Consider the following 18,264-nt stretch of genomic DNA (forward strand, 5'->3'; position numbering starts at 1 on the left):
TCTCTTATATCTAGATTGTCAAGCAACTGATACATGCAGTAGTCATTTGCAAGTCAAATATTACTAGGTTGTTAATGCAGGGATTGAAATTCCATTTTCCTGCTGGAAAAAAGCTCTTTCTGAGATAAAGGGTCTCTTGCATTTTTTCAGCAGGCGTCCAGCTGTACTTTGTGTTCGTTTTAGTGTGTGTCTGCAATTTGTGGTATATCACTAGACTTTTTCAGTTTCTAGTTCAATATGATTTGGTTGTATGCCTGTGTTTTTAGGGGAAAAAAGCATAACTGAGTTTAAGATTATAACATGGTACTGTTGAATTGTAAAATATTGCTTCACTTGGATATTAAAGTAGACTGTGAGGAGCTTTGCGATGATACATATTTCTCTGTGTGGACATTGGACTGTGAGTAGGAGCTGACTTGGTACACATTTAATTTGGACATCTTTTTTACGATACAGTACCTACAGTACCTACAAAGCTAAAACATCAGATTTGGCGTAGCAGCTCATGTTGCGTTACATGTAACAAATCTTTTAAACCCTACATATGTATCTTGGCTGCTTTTGAAAGGTGAATAAAAACACCCCAAGGAGAAAGGTGAAATTATTAACACCGGATCCATTTGTTTTTAAAGTGCTATTAACTTTTTCTACACTCCGAGTGTTAAGCTTAGAGATTTTACATTTTTACTTTTATATCATTTTATACCATCTTCCTTCTTTCTTTTTTACTTCTGTCCTTTATTTTAGAACATGCAAAAAGCTCTTGAATTGAAAGCAAAATATGAATCGGACATGGTTGTTGGTGGCTATGCAGCTTTAATAAATTTGTGCTGTCGACATGATAATGCAGAAGATGCATTGAACCTGAAACAAGAATTGTGAGTACCCTGGCACTGGAACAAATCATCAGCATTTATGCGGATAGTCAGTCCTTCATGGATCATGTAAATTGAATATTCCTCTTATAGAATGTAATTTTTAAAAAATCTTTTTTGTCAGTGTTTTTTGAAATTTCATAAAATGACTCCCTTTGATTAATTGCAGCTTGTTTTCAGCAAAGAGTCTTTGTTTAAGTATGATAAGACATCCTGTGCCTGAAAGCCAAGGATTTTTCCCAATTGATTATTTTACAACTGCATATCACAACAGGGGTGATTATAAGGCTTAACATTCCCCTTTCTGTTCTATAGTGTGAACAACATTCTGTCCATTTCTCAGGTATCTTTGGTTTCCCATCCTGATAGATTTTTTAATTAAAAATAATGTCTTTGAGTATTTCAATGTTTATCACAAAGTTAGAATCACGTAAAGTGCCACGAAGCAAAGAGTTCCTTCGTTTGTAACATTTGCAGATGGTGTGATGCAATAAACATGTAGTGTTAGGTTTTTACCCTTTTGTCACTTTGAGTATAATTACATGTGAATTTGAATATGGCTTCAAAAATAAACCTTCACAGAAATGTAGAGGCCTACGCTAATAACAGTTCAGAACAACTGATGAGTTTTTGAAAAGTGATAACATGGATATTGCAGTTCTTTTCACAATCAACTTTTAACATAACATAAATGTGCCTTTAATTTTTAGTGACCGTTTAAATCCATCTGCTGTCCTTGACACCAGCAAGTATGTAGGCCTTGTAAAAGTATTGGGAAAACATGGCAAGCTCCAAGGTAAGCCTCGGCACATAAAGGAAATAGGTGATGCAAGTATCTTGCCACTGGAATAACATGTGAATTGATATTAATGGTATATCATGTCCTGCAAAGTGCTTGAACACTTTGCATACAAATTTGCATGTGAATCCATCCAGAGCTGCGTGGACAGTGTAGGCCATTAGTTTTAATGGATTGGCAAGCTTGTCATTTACATTTGCACAGCTCAGTGCTTTTTGCATTTCTACAGCTAGTTTTTATTAGCATTGCTGTTTGGATTGAGTTTGAAGATCATGACTTATGGCACAATTTGCTTATATGCCTGCACTAATGGCTTTGTTTTTGCTTAAGAACATCTGAAGGCTGAACAAAACCTATAAACATACCCTTTATTTAAGAATATGATTTCTGTTGTAGTCTTTGTCTTAACTTTTAATAACATTAACAAAAAATGTATATACCTTAATAAGTTTTCATTTAGAAGTTTGCAGGGAAAACCTTGCTGATTTTACAACTGAGATGCATGCTGTAATTTTCTCACTGTTGAGATAATACTAAGCCTAATTACTTACACTTGATCATATATTCTTACTGTTTGCTTGTTTCTTAAATTTCTCATTGGGCTTGATTTTGAAACTTCCTTTTTAGCCTTCCTCTCCTTTTTATTTCTAGAGAAGATATTTAAAGAAAATTTTTACAGTGAAAAATGTCAGGAGGAAATACTTGATCTGAACGTTGAATTTTTTCTTGGGACGTCCTTCTAATACAGAAAACTCTTTATAAGCATTAGCCTGCTTTTTAAAAATCACTTTTTGTAAAACGGTCAAAACATTTTGTCTGGGCAATAATTAAGAACAACATTATAAAAACGCACTTATTCCATATCCTAAAATGTTTGTTTCTGCCTTCCTAATGAAGCTTAATGAATCTAATGTATTAACATGCAGTCTTTTGGAAAGCTTTCATTGGCTCTGCTTGGCTAATTAGTATCGACATAGCAAACAGGCCCTATCGGTATCAGACCATTAGTCTGGCTGTATATACAGTGTAAACACATCTTTATTATCTGGCCTCCTGACAAGCCATCTGCTGAAGAAACAATGATGTGATTTAGCAGATGTTAGCTTTGAACGATAAAAGCCTCCATTTAGGAGGATCTTACAGCTATAGGGCAGACCGTACAGGGTTATGTGGTGCAGAGTGGGCACACAGTCCCTATCTATAATTTGTAGTCAAAGTTGCAGGGAAATGATAAAACCATGCTATTGTGGATTTATAATTGTAGTCTCGTTTAGAAATGCAAGTAGTAATTAACTTGAAATCGGCATTATACACTAGAATTTACATTCCTGCTGGGCTTGAAATGCTGTTTTAATAGCAGTTTGTTTTCCCTACATGAAATTACCTAAGGGTCTTTTGTGTTACTTCACTGTAGATGCTATTAACATTCTAAAGGAGATGAAAGAGAAGGATGTTCTTATCAAAGATGCAACAGTCTTGTCCTTTTTCCACATCCTGAATGGCGCAGCTTTAAGAGGTGAAACTGAAACAGTACAACAGTTGCACAAAGCCATCATGACTCTGGGGTTAGCGAAACCATCCACTGCCTTAAGTTCCCCACTGGTCACTCTGTATCTGGAAAAGTAAGTTAAGTGAATTATGAATTTTAAATCTTGGTATTCAAATAATGAGGCTAATCATTTGGGAATTACACTTTGTAAATACTCTGTGGTGCTATGGAAGCCTTGGAGGTTATTTACCACAAATAAGAGGACTTTTATGGGCTAGATGACGTTTAAAATGACCAGCAGCTCTGTGGCCCTATGGCTTACTTCTCAATGGATTGGTCTGCGCTGATTTTTTTTGTGGGGCATGTGATGATATCACATGAAATTGAATCTAATTTTTCCCAGTTATGAGCCTTAGAGGTGTTAATTATTAATATAAGAAGGAAGGATTCTCTGGGGCTTTTGATTCTGCATCCTGATTGTTATTCGAGTAGTAATGTAGCAGCATCTCTTTGGTGCTCCTTTTCTCCATGTTGTAATTGATTTTAATAGTATGTGCCATTACAGGTTTACTAGCTTTGATAAATGCTGTAGAGGATGTCTCTGTGCGTTGGAGGAGGAAGATGAATTTTGTTGATAGGGTGAGGTTTACTTAGTTTGAAAATTTTTACATTTGATAGCAACTGATATGCTTTAATATGCCCAATTTAAGGTATTATTTGCAATACAAATCATAAAAATCAACCCTGCTCTCTTGCAGTGAGTAAAACATTTTAGTAAGACCACTATGCACCCTTTATTATATCTTCTTTTCCTTTTGCATTTGTTTTCCCTTTTTTTGCCTTTTTAAAAAAAATTTCTTACATCTTTCCTCTTTATCATCTTTTTCATGGTTTAATGCAGTTTTTAATTTGCCTGTTTTGTGATTGGGATTTTCTGATTTTATTTTAATTCCACTGTAGTTAACATAGAGTTATATTAGTTTCAGGTGTACAATACAGTGATTCAGCAGTTCCTTATGTTAGTCAGTGCTCATCAAGATAAGTGTAGGGATTTTTCTGATTTTAGTATAGATACTGCCCTATCAATGCCAGGAAAAATAAAAGATACATCTTAATCGTTCTCATATTCTTCCCAAATTTCTGGTAGTTTTCCTTTATTAATTAGAGGGTACAATTAATTGAATATAATGAATGGTTTATTATTGAATTTTTTTTTTAAGTTTTATTTATTTAATCTCTACACTCAGCGTGGGGCTCGAACTCATGACCCCAGGATCAGGAAGCACATGCTTTCCCACTGAAGCCAGCCAGGTGCCCCTAGTATTGAATTCAAAATGGGGAATAAAAATCATCTTGGCTCCATGTTAGGAAATGTAGATATATATATATTTATACACACACAGATACATACATACATATATATGTTTGATGAAACAATTTGTCATCCAATCAAAAAAAAGCTTATCAAGTTAGATGATTGGCCACATCTTAACCTCTACAATCTCAGCATTACATCCTTTTAAAGAAATAACGATTCAAACAATTACTGTGTTACTGAGTTCTCATGTTCACAGCCAACTTTATATCGAAATCCTATAATTAATATGCTTCCTACTAGAATTTTTTTGATTGTTTGAGAGACCCATCTCTGCAAATTGCATGTGAAGCTCTGCTTAGGGATTTGAAAGAAATGGGCCCAGTGCCCAGAAGAATTAGGCCCTCCTCCACTACTGGGCAAAAATAAAATAATTAACAATGAAAACGAGGCCATGGTAGAATAGTATCTTACAAATAGAAATACTTTGAATACAGAGAAGACATGAAAGTTTTCTGAAAGAGGTCTGCAGATGGGGCTCATGAACCAAGGAGAGCTTATCCACAGGAAAATGAAATAACATGGAATCTACATGTTAACCTAGAGCATGCTCTGTGCTTCTGATTATAGAGGACAGTCAGAGATTTGTAGATCTCAGGAAAATTGGGCTGTCTCTCTTAATTGGGCTAGAGAAATCTAAATTAGTATCTTTGCTTTTTGATTTCTTACTACTTTCAGATACATAGAGAAATTATTACCCACTATTTTGATTTGCCTAGTCTTTTTTTTTTTTTTTTTTTTTTTTGGTATCTCTGCAGAGGCAGTCTCCATGACAGAATCTTTCAGTTTATCTTAATAAAAAGGTTTTGTTGACTGTTTTAGATAAGTCATGAGAGTAATAAAGAGAAGACAAAGGAAATTTCCTTTTTATAGAATTGCAGAAAACAGTAGTTGCACTTCTAGTCTGGGATAAGTTGGAAGAAAAAATTGTCTTTGAAACTTTTTTTCTGTTGTGTTTTCCGTAACTGGTAGAACATAACTAATTAATTCAGAATCATGACGAGAGCAGTACAGGGATTAACTACACTAGCCTGCTAAAAAGTCCACATGTATTTGATTTGATTAAATATGTTTAATCTTCAATAATATCATGTAATTGACCTCAGCAGGTGTGAGCTCATCTAGAGAATGAGCCTTATTTATTCAGACTTGAGATAAAATTATGAAACACGTTTCAGAACATCATATAGACTCTTCATCTTTTCATTCAAAGACAAGCATCATTTTGGAATGCCACTGCAAAGACTCTAAAGAGACTATCACTTAGATACTGTAATTCTGGAACAAATCTGTGAGATTGGGTTTTTTAGAAAGATGATGTTTCGGATTCCGTAATATCTTAATTTTGAAAGATAATGCTGACTTTTCCAGCATTAGATAAAACACAGGAGAAAGTAATCCTGTGTCAGTTTGTTACTTGGAAAGTGTATAAAAAGTTTATGGGTGTGGAAAACAATACACTTTGTTTTCATTTATTTGCAAAGAGAAATACAAAGTAATAATAACACTTTTGGAAAATTGTAAAGAAGTTGGTTAACTAATCTGTTTTTGTATTATCAAAATTATAATACTTGTATTGAATGGAAAAATAAGCCGAGTTGAACAAAACTTTCAGGTGTTTCATTTACATTAGGATTATTTTATAAGCCACGTGTCTACCTGTAGGCCAAATGAATGCTACTTTATTTTAGGTAACTACTTAAAATTTTTTTTCTTTTCATTGAAATCATGCCTGATTCTGGAAGATGATCTGGGCCCTCCATATTAAGGAAGAAAGAAATGCTTTAAAATAGGTTAAAAGAGCTTTTGATTTGTCTTTATGCCATGGTAAAGGAAATGAAATTAATAAAATCTGGGCCATTAGGTTTAAAAGCATAAAAATTTGTATGATGTAGTTTCAGATTCACGTGTCTTACAGCTTATCCATTTTGGTTTCATCGCATGTGGAAAAACTATCTGAAGCTGTTTAACTGGATTATTTAGTGCAAATGATCAAAGAAGCTTTAATTTCTGCTTTCCATTAAGGACTTTTCTGTGCTGATTTGTGCTATAATCTGTATATGTCCACATGCATTTCATTTAAGTGAATCATGGACTTTGTATATTTAATCATCCCAGAACTCTTGCTAAGTTAATCTTGAGTTCTTCATAAAGGTCACAATTTCTGTAAGATGAACCTATAATAATAAAAGTTTTAAAACTCATTGTAGCACTTTAGAATGTTATGTAAATGGGAAATATATTTTTTTAAATGCTGGTTATTCTGTCATATTTGCTCCCCTTCAATTTTAGCATCTTCATTTGTACTAGATACTTTTATTATTTATGGGAATGCTTGCCTTCTAGAGTAAAACTCTTTATGTGCTGAAAGGAAATTAAGGAGGTTTGGCTCTTTTACTCCATTATTGCAATTAAGAATTTAGCATCATCAGTGCCAAAGGACAAAAGTGGTTCATTTGCCCTAGGGGGACAGGACAGTGATAAGATGATTTTTCGTCAAGGATCATTGGGTCGTAATTAAGTTACATTCATGGCTATTGCTTTTTGAAGGATGATTGGTAAATGACAGGCTTCATGTGCTTAGTACGGACAGTGTTCAGTAGGGTTTTTTCTCCCTCTGTCAGAAAATCCTGTTGAGCCTGATAATGTAAATGTGGCATTTTATTCTGAACAAAAGAGCAGGGAAATGAGCTATCTTGTCTAATCATTCAGTTGTTTAACACCGACTTCCAGTTTAGACTCAATTGGCTGGAAAGCTCTTGACATGTGAAGTTAGTGCTGTTCCGAACGCATGTTTGAGTAAATTTTAAAGTAAGTGACAGCTAAATTGTACCTAGGGAAATTACAAAGCCTTCAACACAGTTAATTTTTTGGGGAGGATTAGTTGTAATTGCAACACCAGTCTACTTGAAGATTCCTCATTTATAGATGATGAACAGAAAAAAAACATTTAGCTCTTTCAAAGGCTGGTTCTCCTTACAGAATAATTTTTATGAGGACGATGGTTTCTCTTGAATTGATTTCTTTCCACACTGAACAACTGCTTAAGATTTATAGAATAGTTTGTTCTTAGAGTGAATTGGGTTTTTTTTTCTTGTTTTAAACTTTTTTCTCCCCCAGACTCCCCTTTTCTCTAGTGATTTCCGATTTTGAGAGCTTTTCAGGCAGTATGCCCTTTAGGTAAATTACCACCTCACGAACACCTTATGCATAATGTCGAAGCACCTTATTCCAATTAAAAATCAATATTTGTCCCTTTTTCGTTGTTTAAATCAAGTATACTCTCTGGATTGGAAAGTTATTTACGATAAGTAAGGAGATTAAGTTTGAGGCTACTGATAGGTGAATAGATCGTTGTCACTAGTTCTAACAACATGAGATTCTGTGAGATGCATTTGTGGTTTTTACAGTTATGTAGAGCGAGGAATTTGACTTAAGAGTGCTTTGTTTCCTAGTATCTTTGAGAAGGTATTTTTGTGTTCAGTGGATGCCTCATATGGATGTATGTCCAGTGTTTGTTTTTCCATCAGTGACATTATAACATACTTTAATTTCATAATAATGACCGAAACAAAAGGTGGCAACAGATTTGCTATCTGAGCTTCAAGCTTGCCATTTTGGATATTCCTCCAAGTAATAATGGAAAACTACAGTTTGTAGTAGTTTTATGTTCAGTCATGTTCCCTTAAAAAGTGAATTAGAGATTCTAGAGTGAATTTTAATATGGGCCGAGTCCATTCACGTTGATAAATAAAACTCTCTTTTATTTTTTCTTTAATTTTTTTTTAATGTTTATTTTTGAGAGAGGGACAGCGCGTGAGCAGGGGAGGGGCGGAGAGAGAGAGGGAGACACACAATCCGAAATAGGCTCCAGGCTCTGCGCTGTCAGGGCAGAGCCTGACACGGTGCTCAAACTCCCGAACCGTGAGATCATGACCTGAGCCAAAGTCGGAGGCTTAACCAACTGAAGCCTCAGAACTCTCTTTTAAATGTTCAAATTACTTACTGGACTCAACCTATCTTAGATACTTGTTCTTAAAATTGAGAATTTAGAATATTCCTTTCCTCTCTTCTGCCTCATTTCGTAGACTCACAGAATTTGATAAACCTTATGTTTGCATCAATGAAAAAAAGTTTTTAAATGATTGCTTATTGTCATATATAGTTTCATTCATGAAAATTGTTTTATGTACTTCATTGAAATATTTGGGGGGGAGGGTCTAGTCATTGAAAAAAAGTCTTAGTTACGGTTTTTTTTTTCTTTTTTCTGTTTTTTTTTTTCAAGTTTATCTAATTTGAGGGAGAAAGCCTCAGTGGGAGAGGGACAGGGAGAGACAGAGACAGTCCCAAGCAGGCTTCACACTCGCAGCATGTAAGCTGATGTGGGGCTTGAAGCCATGAACTGTGAGATCATGACCTGAGCCACAGACGGAACCTTAACAGACTGAGCCACCTAGGGGCCACCCCCCCCTATTTTTAGAGATACCAATATGTTATAGAGTTGGTTTTCTTTTAGCATGATTTGAGGTTTGTGACAGCGGTGGCTAAATTTTTATCAGGAATGGGCTTTTAAAAATTTGTGATTCAATTGTACATAAAACTTTCAGAGTTATGAATATATGCTGAAGTAAGCATAGAATCAAAAGCTTTGGATCCAGAATTAATGTTATCAACAAGATTTCTTCAAAGCATTATTGTTATTTTAGAGTAGGGTTTTAAATCCATTCTAGGGTTTAAAGTGTGCAAAGGAGATCATGGAATCATTTGAGGTCACGGAACCTCGAAGCACACTGATAAAGTGCTGTCCCACATCTTGGGTATAAAGCAGTTCCACTTTTTCCTTTTTATGTTTTGCTGTTCTTACTGATTTCATCTTGTCTAATAAAAGTCGTACTTTCATGTGATGATTTTCTCTGGTGGTGTGAAACATTTGAGTTGATGAATCTAATAAGCTCAAATTCACAGAACCTCACATTAGAGAATTAGAACTGGGAGGGAACCCATAGATCCTTGAGTTCAGCCATTGTGATAATCTGCCTTTCATCACCACTTCTGGAAATTTATCACATGGCTACAGCCAAAGCTGCATGTAGTACTTACCAACCAAGTGGGATTGAAATTCAAAAGTCCTGTGAGTATACAACTATTTGTGTTGATTTTAGATACTTTTTCATATTTTTAATTTTTATCACCCAAGTTTTTAAGCTTTAATAGGAAAGATTAATGATGACATCATATCATACGAAACATGGATATTTTTATCTCTTTTTAAAATGACATAATCAGCCACAAGTCAGAATGTAGATGATAGGGATTGAAAAGAGCCGGCTAATTATTAGTTCATTCCTGCCTCCCCCCACCCCCCCACCCCAGGTCATTACATTAGTTCATTTCTGTCATGAGTACACTTTGTATGAAATGTTTCATTATAGATTTCTAACTCATGTTGTTGGCAACCTGAGAACAGTAACAGTGGTACTTAAAATTACTAACAAATATATGAATTATTTCCAGTTTGCTATTCTTGTCTTTTCTGTTGTTGTTCTGAGTATGTATAATCTTCAGAAGCATGTATTTGGAGACCAAAGACTGTTAACATGTCTCTTTGATTGACAGAACAATTATTCATTCATTTATTGATAGCTTTGACCTAATGTAGAGGAAATACAATTGAGACATACTATTCTAGTTTGGGAGTTGATCTGAAAAAGCAGATCGTACTGCTTTAGAAAAATCAGTATGTGTTAGTTATTCTCTTGAAAATATTTTAGTGGTTTTCCGTTAAGTGGAATTGTAGAAAGCTAGTAACTGAACTTGTGTCTGAAGCAAGGGGAAATACTGATTATATAAAGGTTTATAGCGTATGTGGTAGCTACTGTAGCATTTCTCTTGTATGACAGTAATCTAGCCTGCAACATCTACTTGCAGTTTTGAAATTAACCTGTAATTTAGTCTTCACCCCAAATGACAAAAATTCAAATGACTCTGTGGGGTGCCAGAAGATGCACTGTAAACAGGGCTTAGGAAGGGGAGAAGGTAGAGCTCCCTCAGGATCGGCTCGTTTTCACTGTGTCAGTATTATTGCAGTAAAATTAACACTTCTTCGTGGTATTTTCCTTTCAGTAGAGCTTAAAATCTTAATCTAGATAAAATAGTAATTCAGTCTCGGGCAACAGAACATTTGTATAATGGACCAAAATGTTAGGGCTTCAACAGAAAATTTAAAATGCTTTCTTCCTTTTGAAAACTGTTGCATGTGTGAGAGAAAGGTGTTTTCTCCACAGAGCTTGTTATGAACTGTCACTAACCATGCCTGTCTGTCTATATTTCATACATTCTCTTCAAAACTCCTTAATTTCCTCTTCCAAATTGCACCACCTTATTATAAGGTTAAACAAACAGCAGTACTGTAAATAGAGCATAATGTATAAGTAGAGGTAGTTAGCCGAAAGTGAGAAGTCTAGGGACCCGAAGGCAGTGCCTTCCTCTGTTTACCTAGTAGCCTTAGGCTAATCATTCAGTCTGTACATGCCTTCATTTCCTCATCTATTTTAAAATAAAGGAGGATGGGATGTAGAATTGGATCACACAATTTCTACAGTTTTTCTAAGGTCTTACACATTTCTCACACTGTCATTTTCCTTTTAAAGGAAAAAGTGGTTTTGAGGACTCATAACGATGTTTTTTCACCCTCTTGTTTAAGAAACTCTGGCTTGGGGTACCTGGGTGGCTCAGTCGGTTGAGCGGCCGACTTTGGCTCAGGTCATGATCTTGCAGCCTATGGGTTCGAGCCCTGTGTTGGGCTCTGTGCCAACAGCTCAGAGCCTGGAGTCTGCTTCGGATTCTGTCTCTGTCTCTCTCTCTCTCTCTCTCTCTGCCTCCTCTGCTCGCCCTCTGTCTCTCTTTCTCTCAAAAATAAACATTAAAAAAAAACCTGAAGAAACTCTGACTTAGAAAATATCTTTTTATTTTAATTTATTACCACAGAAAAGAAGCCCTAACTTTACAATTAGAAATAATGTTTTTTTAAGGTCTTATTTTTAAGTAATCTCTATGCCCACTGTGGGTCTCAAAGTCACAACTCTTTTTGATCAAGAGTTGCATGCTCCACTGATTGAGCCAGTCAGGTACTCCTGGAAATAATTTTGAAAACCTCACCCTCTAATGAGAAATTTCTTCAGGGTTCTCCTGGAATTCACTGATCTTAAGAATATCCTAGTTTTTATCCACAGTAAGGTTTCTGTATTATGAATCCTGAAGTTATTTTCTCCTTGTCTGGAGAGGTGGCAGTATGAAAACTAGGATGATAAAGTTGAAAGTACTCAAGGGGCACCTGACTGGCTCAGTCGGAGGAGTGTGCAACTCTTGGTCTTGGGGTCGTGAGTTTGAGCCCCATACGGGGTGTAGAAATTACTTAAAAAAAGAAAAAAGTACTCAAAAATTCCTTGGTAGTTATTGCTGGGCATTTCATAAAGTTTCCCGAATCTAGAATTATTAAGGGCCATGAACATACATAAGTATTTGGAAAAAAAATTTGATAGTAGTCCTTATTTTTAGAAATAATGTGTTCTTATAGCATCTTAATATGTGAAATCAGGTTTTATTTGTAATAATCTCAGAGAATGCCTTCATTTATTTGGACTTTTTGGGTTTTTTGAGAGACAGGGAGTACGCGTGCATGTGTGATAGAAAAACAGAGAGAATCTAAACAGGCTCCACACCCAGCACAGAGCCAAATGTGGGGCTTGGTCTCACAACCCTGGGATCATAACCTGAACCTAAATTAAGAGTCAGATGCTTAACCGACTGAGCCACCCAGGCTCCCCCATTTGGATTTTTTTTTTTTAATGTTTGCTTATTTTTGAGGGAGAGGGCAAGTGGGGGAAGGGCAGAGAAAGTGGGACAGAGGATCTGAAGCTGGCTCTGTGCTGAGAGCTGTGAGCCCAACGTGGGGCTCGAGCTCATGAACCGCGAGACCATGACCTAAGCTAAATTGAGACAGTCAACCGACTGAGCCACCCAGGTGCACCTGGACTTATTTTTAAGAGTGCTGTTTAGCAAACAAAATAATAAAAGATAAAGGAGGGACAATAGGGAACTGCTCATGATGTCTGTACTCTGAACATTTATTTATACTATATAAGGATTATTTTCTCTCCCTCCCCCCTCCCCATTTTGGCTTTATTGAGTAAAGCTCATCTTGTACATTTTGACTGGTCATTGTGTATTCATTGTTAATATTTTGATGTTTCCAAGGGATGACGTAAGTGCCGCTCTTGAAGTCACCATTGACTGCTATGAAAAGTATAAAGTATTACCAAGGATTCATGATGTCTTATGTAAACTAATAGAGAAAGGCGAGACTGATCTAATTCAGAAAGGTTGGTCACCTCCAGTATCTTGGTGTATTCTTTTCCCCCTCTTGCTTGCTTAATCTTAATGCATTGCTGTGAAGAGAAAATTTAACAGGAAGGGAAGCACATCCAGAGAAACTTTGTTGTGCTTCTAAATTAAATTCTAAATTAAAAAGGTAGATTTTCAATGCTATAAATGTCCTTGATTGTAACAACTGTTCATTTTGCAAACTTGCCCCTCTATTATTTTTTGCTCTGCTTCTTGGTAATCTGCCTTTAGGAGGAGTTTTTCCCCCTCACCCTCACCAGTCCTCCGTGAAGCTAATCTTAGGTCCTCACTGGCATAAATGTATACCCTTAGATAAGGAATGTGACAGAAAATAGGTTGATACAGCATCAGTCTTTAAGTCATTCTAAGTATTTGTTTTAAAGTTTTCTTGTATTTGTCCAGAACTTCAAGTGTTTTAGTATTTTTTCCTCTGCTTTGTTTTTTTCTTTCCTCTCTAGCAATGAACTTTGTGAGCCAAGAACAAGGTGAAATGACAATGCTGTATGATCTCTTTTTCGCCTTCCTACAAACAGGAAATTACAAAGAGGCCAAGAAGATCATTGAGGTACGATTTTTTAGCTACAGTATTCTAATTGGACAGCTATTTAGACTCTTAATTGGAATATGTTTAAGAATTTTAACCTTTAATTACAGTTGTTCTGATTCATGTTAATATAATTCAATCCCAGTAATGGGGGCTGGGGGGTACTCGGCCAGCTTCTTTATTGTATGTAATTACAGTTCAGAAAAGGCAGCCTGGTTGTATATTGAATTTGTTTCCTCACTTTGTTAAATTCACTGTTATGTATCAAAATGATATTTGCATATTAAATCTTGGATTGTGGAACAATTAAATTAAACTGGCATTCCTGGGTGTAAAGTTGCTAATCCTCTTTGCCAAGGAATTCTTTGTTCTTAAAAGCAGTGGAATTTAATTTGCTGCAGACCATGCTCAGATTTATTTGTAATGCTTGTCTACAAGTTAATCAGCCAAACAAGTGCTGTCTGCAACTGTTTGGCATTTAATTTAAAATTTCTTCTTCTTCTTCTCCTTTTTTTTTTTTTTTTTTTTTTTAAACTATGTAAGCAGCTTATGGGAAATGGTAGGTGACAAACCTGGCCTACTTAGGATTAGTGTATTTTATCTAGGCTTGATTGAAATTTTGCTTACTGAAATTGATAAGTCAAAGGGCAACTATATAAAGTCTGTCCAAATTATGATTAATTTCACTATTAAACAATTCTGTTTCCTCTACATAAAACATTCCACAGAGGATAGACCCATTACCTTAAGAAAAAATACTTAATGTGAAATAAATACAATAGACTTGTAAATATATCCTTAATCATGTTTCTGTCAGATCATACTTTGCCATTATTCTGTGTCTTTTTCCAAAACTTCCCAAAGGTGATGTGTGGCTTCCTTGTTTGTATATTGATGACTGCTTATCATGAAATTGAAAATGTAGTTATATAACCCAGAAAATCTTTAGTTTCTCTTGATGTTTTTCGCAGAAAAATATGCAAAGGGAAGACTGTGATACTGATTCAGAATGTTCCTCCCTGTCTGTCTGTCTGTCTGTCTTACAACTCAGTCTGTCCTCCTGTCAGAGGGAAGTGGGATGTGCTGTCTTGGACAGGTGCTTCTGTAGCTCAAGTAGTCCATTTGAATTTTCTAGAAAATAGTATAAATTCTTTCATTGAAAGTGCACAGTGTATCTGAAAATGCAGGAAGCTCTTAAGATTCACCTCTTCAGAAGTCTTTTGAGTTCTTCTGCTCTGTATGCATGGTATCAGTATTAGGGCACTGATCAGAGGAGAAATGAAGCTCAGGTATTCAGATAATAGTGGCGAGTGGCTCTACAGTAGGAAATCATGCGTGTCTCTTTATGGAATAAGCAACACGTTATAGGAAGAGCCAAAGGCATAAGAGTGAGTTTGCCTTTTGCCATCTACTTGCTAGTGTGGTAATGGACAGTTTACTAAACCTTTTTAAGCTTCCTCATCTATAAAAGGTAATATAGTATCTTTCTTTAAGATTCAATCACATAATGTATGTAAAGCAGCTTGCATGTTTCCTGGATTATGGTAGTAATCAATAATATTAATTCTCTTTGCCCCTCAAAAGTAGGGATTGTGTTATCTTCTTTACCCTGCGCAATTCACAATATGATGCTCAGTAGAAAGATACATGTTGTCACATGAATAGGCAAGAGAAAACTGCCTCTTAATTACTTTAAAGCTTTGCCAAATGCCACATCATTGAGCATAATCATTTAGGGATGGCTGTCTACTGATGACAGAATTTTCATAGTGGATGTGTACAAAATTGCTTAAAGGATAAAGAATGGCTTTGTGGAACCCCTGCCGTGTTGTAGGGTAGGACAGCAGGTGTGTAATACATGAGAATAGACTGAAGCACATTTTTAGTTTCTTTTTTTGATGGTTAGTTGGAATTGAATTAAAGTGGGAACTTACTTATTTTTTTCACTATTAAAATTCAATACCCAGGGGCACCTGGGTGGCTGAGTTAAGTGCCTGACTCTTGATTTCGGCTCAGGTCATGATTTCATGGTTGGTGAGATTGAGCCCCGCGTCTGGTTCCATGCTGAGAGTAGGGAGCCTGCTTAGGATTCTCTCTCTCTCTCTCTCTCTCTCTCTCTCTGTTTCTCACATACTCCCCCCCGCCAAAAAAAAAAAAATAAAAAAATTCAAGACCTGGAATTCTCTCTCATAGTTTTCTAAGAATTGTTGAAATATAAAAAATAATAAAAATTAATCAACTATATCAGTGTATGAAAGAATATTGTAAACAGTGAGCAACATTCTTTATCATTTCCAAAAATGCCAATAGTGTCTTATCAGTGGGTAGATGTGCTGGGGTTGAGTTTTCAAAGCAGAATGTACGGTGAAGCTTCTTTGTATTTCATGGACTGTGAGAGATCAGATAAACCAGTTATGAAAATGTTCACATTAAATGAAGAAAGAAGAGACAGGATTCAGTGTGTATTACAGTATTCAGTGTAGCAGCAACTTGTGTTGTTTTTTAAATGAGCCCATGTACATATATCATATAGAATACCTTTTAACATAGCCTTTATATTTTATTTCTACACATGGATTATTGCAGGAGATTGGATTTATAGCTATTTTACTTTATACTTTTCTGTATATTCTGAGTTTTCTATAATGAGCATACATATTCTTAATACTCGGAGAAAGTATTCTCTTCCAAATGAAAGTAAGAGAGAAAAGGAAATCAGACTAAGAACTAATGTGAAGCTCTTTGAATGTGAGATTAACGCGTGAGGATAATTACTATATGAGACTGAGAAATGTTAACTGCTACAAGAAAAGTATGAATCGTTCTGAAAGTTCAAGGGTGGAACTTACTCCCAGTGAAGGAAATTAGGCAAGACTTTCTGGAGAAAATAGAGTATGAGGTGAGGGTTGATGAATATAGTAGTACTTTAACATTTGAGAGTCTGATGGGGTCTGGGAAGGTTACTACAGGTATTAGAGGTAGAGCAAAGAAGTAGAAAGGGAAATCTCTAAATAGTTCTTTTTCCCCAGCTTTATTGCAATAACTGACATATAACAGTGTGTCAGTTTAAGTGTACATTATGTTGATTTGATTACTTGTATTTTTTAAGTTTATTTATTTATTTTGAGAGAGAAAGTGGGGCAGAGAGAGAGAGGAGAGGGAGAGAGGGAATCTCAAGCAGGCTCTCCATTGTCAGTGCAGAGTCCGATGAAGGGCTCGAACTCACGAACCATGAGATCATGACCTGAGCTGAAACCGAGAGTCAGACACTTAACCAACTGAGCCACCCAGGCGCCTCTGATTGCTTATGTTTTACAAAATGATTACCTCAGTAATGTTAGTTAGCGCCTCTGTCACCTCACATAATTACATTTCTTTTTTATGGTGAGAACATTTACGATTTACTCTCAGCAGCTTTCAAATATTATACTATCACTGTGTTGTACATTAGGTCCCCAGAACCTGTTCATCTTCTAGAGGAAGTTTGTACCCTTTGACCAACGTCTCCTCATTTTCTCTGAGCCCCTGACAACCACTGTTCTAGGAGTTTGAGATTATACTGTATTTGTCTTTTCTCTGCCTGACTTCACTTAGCATAATGCCCTCCAGGTCAACCCTGTTTGACCAATTTCCCCTCCCTCCCTTCTTCCTTTCTTCCCTCTTTCCCTCCCTGTCTCTTTCTTCCCTCTCTCCCTTTCTTCTTTATATCATTAACAAATAATTACTGATGACATCTTGCAATCTAATCCTAGAGAAAGACCTTAAAAAAATGAGTCTATATAATGTAGTAATTGCCATAAAAAGGGTCTGTTCCAGACTCAGTCTTTCTGGGAAAGTGATGTTTGGGATGAGAACTAAAGGATGGATTGGGAGCCAGCCACGTAGAGTGGCGGCAAAAACATTTCATGTAGAGGGAACTCCCCGTGCAAAGGCTCTGAGGTAGGAAAGTGCTTCTGTCTTGTTCTGTCTCTCAGGACTCTATCAGATAACACTCAAAGAGTGGTACATTATCAAACACTTTTTTTAAATATAAAGTTTATTTGTTTATTTTGAGAGAGAGAAAGAGAGCACAGCAGGTGAGGGGCAGAGAGAAAGAGTGACAGAATCTCAAGCAGGCTCTGAGCCATCAGCTCAGAGCTTGATGTGGGGCCTGAACTCATGAACTGTGAGATCATGACCTGAACTGAGGTCAAGAGTCAGATGCTTAACCGACAGAGCCACCCAGGTGCCTTTTTTTTTCCCCCCTTAAATAAGGTTTATTTATTTTGAGAGAGAGCACAAGCAGGTGAGGGGCAGCATTATCAAACACTTAATAAATGTTAGTTTTATTCCCTTCCTTCTGCGTGACCTTCCCTGTGTTGAAGTCAGACCTTTTGTCTCTCTCCTGCAGTCTCATCCTCTGCAGGCTAACTATCCCTAGTTCCTCTCAGTGTTCTTCTGGCACATTCTGGAATGAAATTGGGAATGTTCACAAATTATTTTTACAAACTTATTTAATAATATCAGGTAAATATTTTGTGAACTGTATTCTGTGTTGTACCAGTTATGATGATCAATCTGACGTTTGTTTTTTCCCCTGTGAATAGACTCAAACAAAATTTACTACACATGTTACTGTTTAAAATATTTCAAGTCCGAAGACACATTATTAATCTCACTACTCGTCTAGTCATCCCTGTGGTTTTTCTGTACTTTATTCAGTGCCTGTTTCTTTTATATATAATTGAAATAAATCGTACCATAGCTTTACCCTACATCACTGCTTCTGCATTTCCCTCC

At 36.0% G+C, this 18,264-nt stretch overlaps 1 protein-coding gene across 1 annotated transcript in view; it reads left to right on the forward strand.

Moving 5' to 3' along the window:
* Positions 1 to 18,264, forward strand: part of LRPPRC (leucine rich pentatricopeptide repeat containing) — a 111,181-nt gene that overhangs the window by 55,415 nt on the left and 37,502 nt on the right. The window contains exons 21-25 of the mRNA XM_060607488.3: positions 748 to 878; positions 1,586 to 1,671; positions 3,089 to 3,296; positions 12,795 to 12,919; positions 13,400 to 13,506. Coding sequence (XP_060463471.3) covers positions 748 to 878; positions 1,586 to 1,671; positions 3,089 to 3,296; positions 12,795 to 12,919; positions 13,400 to 13,506 — 657 coding nt within the window. The remainder of the gene's footprint in view (positions 1 to 747; positions 879 to 1,585; positions 1,672 to 3,088; positions 3,297 to 12,794; positions 12,920 to 13,399; positions 13,507 to 18,264) is intronic.

Source organism: Panthera onca, chromosome A3 (assembly GCF_046562875.1).
Source record: "Panthera onca isolate mPanOnc1 chromosome A3, mPanOnc1 haplotype 2, whole genome shotgun sequence".
In the NCBI taxonomy this organism is placed as follows: Eukaryota; Metazoa; Chordata; class Mammalia; order Carnivora; family Felidae; genus Panthera; species Panthera onca.